This window comes from Tupaia chinensis, unplaced genomic scaffold (assembly GCF_000334495.1).
Source record: "Tupaia chinensis unplaced genomic scaffold, TupChi_1.0 Scaffold000658_2, whole genome shotgun sequence".
NCBI lineage: Eukaryota > Metazoa > Chordata > Mammalia > Scandentia > Tupaiidae > Tupaia > Tupaia belangeri.
The window spans coordinates 1,322,895-1,330,197 of record NW_006160180.1 but is presented as its reverse complement, the minus strand read 5'-3'; the positions used below and the strand labels follow the sequence as shown (position 1 = coordinate 1,330,197).

General features: G+C 45.5%; 1 protein-coding gene across 4 annotated transcripts in view; it reads left to right on the top strand.

Annotated features, from left to right (window-relative positions):
* The first annotated feature begins 2,974 nt into the window (after positions 1–2,974).
* PCDH9 (protocadherin 9) overlaps positions 2,975–7,303 on the top strand; it is a 1,049,538-nt gene continuing 1,045,209 nt past the window's right edge. For 2 of the 4 annotated variants that reach the window (XM_006159778.2, XM_006159777.2), the window contains exons 1-2: positions 2,975–2,996; positions 4,215–7,302. In XM_006159778.2, the coding sequence (XP_006159840.1) occupies positions 4,350–7,302 (2,953 nt within the window). In that variant the 5' untranslated portion in view covers positions 2,975–2,996; positions 4,215–4,349. The remainder of the gene's footprint in view (positions 2,997–4,214; position 7,303) is intronic. The other 2 variants (XM_006159781.2, XM_006159779.2) reach the window with 1 other exon arrangement.

Genomic DNA, 7,303 nt, shown 5'->3' with positions numbered 1-7,303 from the left:
GTGACCTGTGGTTTCCTTTAATTGAAGTCTCATAGATTTAATCATGTGATTTTTCTCTTCCTTAACCTTCATTCTGAGTTCATACTAAAATTTCATTTATGAGCATGGGTTAATTGTGAGTTCTGGCTCCCTGTGTAACTATCCTTCAGCAAACAGAAACAGTTTTGTTGAAAATTGGTGCTACATCATTTTTAAGGTAGGCGTTGCAATTACAAAGTGACTCTGAAATGACTACAGTATGATTAGAAAAAAACATAATGGTGATGCTTATAAAGTGAACTGGATAGTGGCTGTGCTGCTGTCCTTATGTAAATATATCAGAATGATGGTTCATTTATTTTTAAAAAATAGTTCAGACCACGAAATAGGTGAAAACAATGCATGAGCTTTAATTGCAGATGTTGTGAATGATAACATTATCATTCACTGAAGTAAAATAAAACGATCGCCCTTTAATTCACTGGACTTACTGTCTGATGTAATATTTTTCTTCAATTTTTTGGTTATTTATACAGTCCTTTTTACTCTTAAATTTTGTATAGTCTAATTATACAAAATATTACTACAACTAAGAGTTGTTGGGCTACTTAAAAACAGTATCAGCCTATTGCCTGAAGTGCTTTATATTACATATATAAGGGATTCACGAATTTTTACGCTGGTCTTTTATAAACTGCAGGTTTACTGTGACTATTCACCTGAGGAAAAGTTTGAATTAAAAAAGGAAGAGCTTACAATTTCACAGGAGGAGACAGTGGTGTCAAATAAGTTGGGTAAAGATGGACTCATTTATATAATACATAGTTTGGCAAGTTTGATTAGTATCTTTTTAACTTTCAACTTAAACATATAAAAGTAAATGTTCATATTGCAAAAGAAATCCATTGTATTCCAAAACAAAAGACATTCCCCAACATGCTACCATAGTGAATATCTAGTCCAGAACGGGGAGCACAGAGGTGAAAATAAATGCCCTTTATTCTTCTTTGTAAGTGAGAACAAGTTATTCAAGCATGCATTAAGACCTTCTCAGGCAACCTTTATAGGTCATTGAGAAAAATAATTTTTTTGTTCCAAGTGAACTGTTATGGTAATGCCTCAAACTTTACTCAGGTTTCTGGTGTTGTAAGTATAAGTCATTCCACAAACCTTCGTGGCTTACTTATTTTAAAAGATCAATCAAATACAGACAGGAGTTTGGGAGCCAGCATTTAAGGAATAAGGTTAATTCTTCCAGGAGTCATTCCATGCGGCTCTTGTATGAAAATGAGAAACGTGTGAGCTGTTTTATAGAGCTGCAGTCAGGGAACTGAACCGCAGGGGAAAAAGGCAGGTTTTACTGTAAAGTTGGAATCAGCAGAAAGTGCATAGGGAGAGAGGAAGTATTCCACAGCTTGGAAAACAGCTGCGCGGGACTCCTTCCAGCCTCCGAAGCAAAGTTAGCAGTTATCAGAACTGGAAGCGGGTTTTGCCGCAGCCGCGAGTCCAGGCGAGCTCGGAATCTCAGGCTCCCGGGCGCTGCGGGAGCAGGTACGCAGAGACAACCCACCATCCGCTGCAAAGGCCGGTCCTGCCCTCCAAGAGGAGACTTGGCGCGCACAGCACTTGGGCCAGAACTGCCCAAGGGCATCTCAGAGGCTGCAACTTTCCCTCTGTCTCAGCGCTTTTTGTGACCCTGCACGTAGAAGTGCTCAGATGAATTTTCTTTCCGGTCTCGAATGAGATCCAAAACGCAGCTACCCCCACCTCTCACCACCCGCCCTCTCTGCCCTTCTCGCCAATGTCCCCGCCAGCTAAAGCCTCTATTTGCAGCACCGGGCATGTGGTCGGCTTAACGCGCTCCGGGGATCTGCTAGCTCAGGCTCTTCACTAACGGGCGGCCAGGCGTCTCTCGCCTTGCATCCCAGTTGACTTTCCCATCTGTGCATTTTGGCCCCTCCACTTAGCAAAGAGAAATGGGAATGTGCGCCCAGAGACGAGACGCCACATTGACACCCATCCACCCACGGAGGTGTCCGACGTTCCCCGGATCCGCCGCCGCGTGACGTGCCGAATCCCCGAGCCGCCGCTGTGCCTGCCTGACCGCCGGGACTGGGGGTTCGCCACCCCGCTTAGCGCCAGCAAGCTCCGCGTCAGCGCCTGCCCGGGGAGCGTCAGCGCATCTTTCTCAGGGCGAACCCTGCTGGGCATGCTCAGTGCACCTCTTGGAACCCGACTCTCCCGGGGCTGGGATCAGATCTCCGGGTTTTCGCGACTGCCGAGGGGGCGCCGAGGAGGGGAGGCTGGGAGACAGTCAGCGCCTTGTTCTGCGCCCCCTCCCTCGTGCCGGGCTGCGACCGCCCGCACCGCAAGATGCAGGCCAATCAGCAGCCGGGGGAGGGGCCCAGGCCGTCACGCCCTCCCTCTGGGCTTATTGAGAGTTATATCAAGAAATTCAGTTCAGAGAGAGGAGAGAGAGGAGAGGGAGAAGGAGAGAGGGGCAGAGAAGAAGGGAGAGGGGGAGAGTCTACAAGACGGGAAGGAGCGCCTTTAGAGTCTCTGAAGCACGAAAGCGATAACCGATTAGGAATTTTTCGGGCAGCTACCATCCCGGAGAGCAGCCAGAGATCACCATCACCCCAACTCTGATGTTTCCTACAAGAAGTTAGAGACTTAAGCAGTATAGACATCGGATGCAAATGGTATATTTGATACCGTGGAACATACCCTGAGCTGAAGAAGTGCAACTGGATGTTGTGTGTGTGTCAAATACGAGAAGAACCCAGACCCGGTGTATATAAGAGACGAAATGTGGAGAGAATGACTAACGACAAATCTGTGAATTTGTTCTCTAGAGTTGCTAATTTGCCAGCCCGAAGCAACACATTTTACGAGGAGGAAACGTTTTGCTGCTTCTGATTTCTCCCCAAACTGGTGCTACCAGATGCATGGCTTTCTATGTGTTGGAACAAATCATTCCTAACTGCAGCATTCCGGGAAAGGTTGAGACAACTAACGTAAGTGTAAAGTTTCGCATGCACAATTGTAAATTCTGTGTTTAGATATGTCCTCTGTGTAGATGAGGGATGTTTGTAATTGGGCAGACGGCTGGGGCAGAGCTCACCTACTCGGCTGTATCTGCATCCCTACCTGCATCACTCTGCCGGAACTAATCGCGGGCATCAGCTACCGTGCAGCCTAATGCAGATAAGATGAGAGCCTGGGAACTGACCAGTCCTACTCAAGGAGGTAGCAGCCTGGGGCTTTGCACCCATTTAAATTGCAGTTAGGGGAGCATCTAAGCAGAGCCTTTTTACCTGCATTATTGGGTTGCAGTATTCATGTGTAGCAAATGTTACTAGTATTATAACCAGAGATCAGGGTTAAGAAACTGCATTTTGTCCTCTTTTAGGCTCAGTAGAAAATATTGTGCTGTTCCATGGGAATGTTAGCTGCGTTTCATTTGCATCTCTGCACTCTCTTCCACCTCTAGGATAAGGGATCCTGTATTATTGTATATTATCAAAAGTTTTAATGTGCTTATTAATTCTATGGGGGATAATTTGGCAATATGGAGAAAGGAGAGCAAGCTGTGGGTAAGATTTTGGAAGTCTTGGTGTTGTGCTTTTAGGCAACGAGGATACGTAGTGGCCGGTGACTATTGCTTCTGATGCTGCAGCAGCATGTCCGGATGCTCGTTTCCCAGTAAGATTGTATTAGAAGGCAGTTGAAGAACTGGGAGAAAAGAACAAGATATTCGTTTTAAAAGGAAGAGATGACTCAGTGTAACAGAGAAGAAAACACACCACATTTGACATGTGACAAAGCAATTAGCAGTAACTGTAGCTAAATACTTTAGGTTTTTCACTTGCACCTAAAAAAAAACTGAGGGAGGTGGGTTAGAGGCCAGGAGGCGGGTAAGACAGGGGGAGGGGGAGAAGGGGACCAGAATGCATGTTTTGAAATCAACAGTGTTTTTAAAAACAACGTGGGTGAACCCAGGTAAAAATAGCAGCTGTCCTTAATTCAAAGTAGACAATTTCCTTTTCTCTGGGCAAATGCAACAAGCAGAGGATATTTAGTGTTTTTTTTTATCCACAGAGTTAACTTGGCAAACAGTGGCAGAGCAAACTGCCATGTTTACTAATACGCAGCGGAAAATGTGTTGTGCTATTTCATGACTGTGTGTTTGTATTTACTGAAGAATAATATTGTCTATACGATTGTGTTGACAGTGGCTGTCTCCAAATAAGTGATGAGCTGTAATGCATCCTCCTGTCCAGGCACGCTTCCTCTTGCAAGTCGTGCAGCATTCCTCAGTGGAAACCTTTAAACCCTAAAATCCAGGAAAAGAAAATAGATACATTATCATGGACCTGAGGGATTTTTACCTGTTGGCTGCTCTGATTGCCTGTTTAAGGCTGGATTCCGCAATAGCTCAAGAACTTATTTACACTATTAGAGAGGAATTGCCTGAAAATGTGCCCATAGGAAACATACCAAAGGACCTGAACATTTCTCACATCAATGCTGCCACAGGGACCAGTGCCAGCCTTGTCTACAGACTGGTTTCTAAAGCTGGGGATGCCCCTTTGGTGAAAGTATCCAGCAGCACTGGGGAAATTTTCACAACCTCCAATAGAATAGACAGAGAAAAACTCTGTGCCGGAGCCTCCTATGCTGAGGAGAATGAGTGTTTCTTTGAACTTGAGGTGGTGATCCTCCCCAATGACTTCTTCAGGCTGATCAAAATAAAAATCATTGTCAAGGATACCAATGATAATGCCCCCATGTTTCCATCTCCTGTCATCAATATTTCCATTCCAGAAAACACTTTGATCAACAGCCGCTTTCCCATTCCATCAGCCACAGATCCTGACACAGGCTTCAATGGGGTACAGCATTATGAATTGTTAAATGGGCAGAGTGTTTTTGGACTGGATATCGTGGAAACTCCGGAGGGAGAGAAGTGGCCACAATTGATTGTTCAGCAAAACTTGGATAGAGAACAGAAAGACACGTATGTGATGAAAATCAAAGTCGAGGATGGAGGCACTCCACAGAAATCCAGCACGGCCATACTGCAGGTCACAGTAAGTGATGTAAATGACAACAGGCCAGTGTTTAAAGAGGGTCAAGTGGAGGTGCACATTCCAGAGAATGCCCCTGTGGGGACCTCTGTAATTCAGCTCCATGCCACTGATGCAGATATCGGCAGTAATGCTGAAATCCGGTACATTTTTGGTGCCCAGGTCGCCCCTGCAACCAAAAGACTCTTTGCTTTAAATAATACTACTGGGCTGATCACAGTTCAGAGGTCCCTAGATAGAGAGGAGACAGCCATTCACAAAGTGACCGTGCTGGCTAGTGATGGCAGTTCCACTCCTGCTCGAGCAACGGTTACCATCAATGTCACCGATGTAAATGATAACCCTCCTAACATAGACCTCAGGTACATTATAAGTCCTATCAATGGCACAGTGTATTTATCTGAGAAAGATCCTGTCAATACAAAGATCGCCCTGATTACGGTTTCGGATAAGGACACAGATGTGAATGGCAAAGTGATCTGCTTCATTGAGAGAGAGGTCCCATTTCATTTGAAGGCAGTGTATGACAACCAATATTTGCTAGAGACCTCTTCTTTGTTGGACTATGAAGGGACCAAAGAATTCAGCTTTAAAATTGTTGCCTCTGATTCTGGGAAGCCCAGTTTAAATCAGACTGCCCTGGTAAGGGTTAAGCTTGAGGATGAAAATGACAACCCACCAATTTTCAACCAGCCTGTAATTGAGCTGTCAGTTTCTGAAAACAACCGACGTGGGTTATACTTAACAACTATTAGTGCCACAGATGAAGACAGTGGGAAAAATGCAGACATTGTTTATCAGCTTGGACCTAATGCCTCCTTCTTTGATCTGGACCGAAAGACGGGAGTTTTGACAGCCTCCAGAGTCTTTGACAGAGAAGAACAAGAACGATTCATTTTTACAGTAACTGCCAGGGACAATGGGACCCCTCCCCTCCAAAGCCAGGCGGCTGTGATAGTTACTGTTCTGGATGAGAATGACAATAGCCCCAAGTTTACTCATAATCATTTTCAGTTTTTTGTGTCTGAGAATCTGCCAAAGTATAGTACTGTGGGGGTAATCACAGTGACAGATGCAGATGCTGGAGAGAATAAAGCTGTGACTCTTTCCATTCTAAATGACAATGATAATTTTGTGTTGGATCCCTATTCTGGAGTCATAAAGTCAAATGTCTCGTTTGATAGAGAGCAGCAAAGTTCCTACACTTTTGATGTCAAAGCCACTGATGGAGGACAACCGCCTCGTTCCTCTACTGCAAAAGTAACTATCAATGTCATGGATGTCAATGACAATAGCCCTGTTGTCATTTCTCCACCATCTAACACTTCCTTTAAGTTGGTGCCCCTCTCAGCCATTCCTGGCTCCGTGGTAGCAGAAGTTTTTGCAGTGGATATTGACACCGGGATGAATGCTGAGCTTAAGTACACAATAGTGAGTGGGAACAACAAAGGCTTATTTCGGATTGATCCAGTAACAGGTAACATTACTCTGGAAGAGAAGCCGGCACCTACGGATGTGGGCCTGCACCGTTTGGTGGTCAACATAAGTGACCTGGGGTACCCGAAATCTCTGCACACACTTGTGCTTGTATTCCTTTACGTTAACGACACGGCTGGAAATGCCTCCTACATCTATGACTTGATCCGCAGGACTATGGAGACCCCGTTGGACAGGAACATAGGGGATAGTAGCCAGCCCTATCAAAATGAGGACTATCTCACCATCATGATTGCCATCGTGGCAGGCGCCATGGTGGTCATCGTTGTGATCTTCGTCACCGTTCTGGTGCGTTGTCGCCATGCCTCGAGGTTCAAAGCAGCTCAGAGAAGCAAGCAAGGTGCCGAATGGATGTCCCCAAACCAGGAGAACAAACAAAACAAGAAAAAGAAAAGGAAGAAAAGAAAGTCTCCCAAGAGCTCCCTTTTGAACTTTGTTACTATTGAAGAATCCAAACCTGACGATGCCGTTCACGAACCTATCAATGGGACAATTAGCCTGCCGGCTGAGCTGGAGGAGCAAAGTATAGGAAGATTTGACTGGGGCCCGGCACCTCCAACCACCTTCAAGCCTAACAGCCCTGACCTGGCCAAGCACTACAAATCTGCTTCTCCACAGCCTGCTTTTCATCTCAAACCAGACACTCCAGTTTCCGTGAAAAAGCATCATGTGATTCAGGAGCTCCCTTTGGACAACACCTTTGTCGGGGGTTGTGACACCCTGTCCAAACGCTCTTC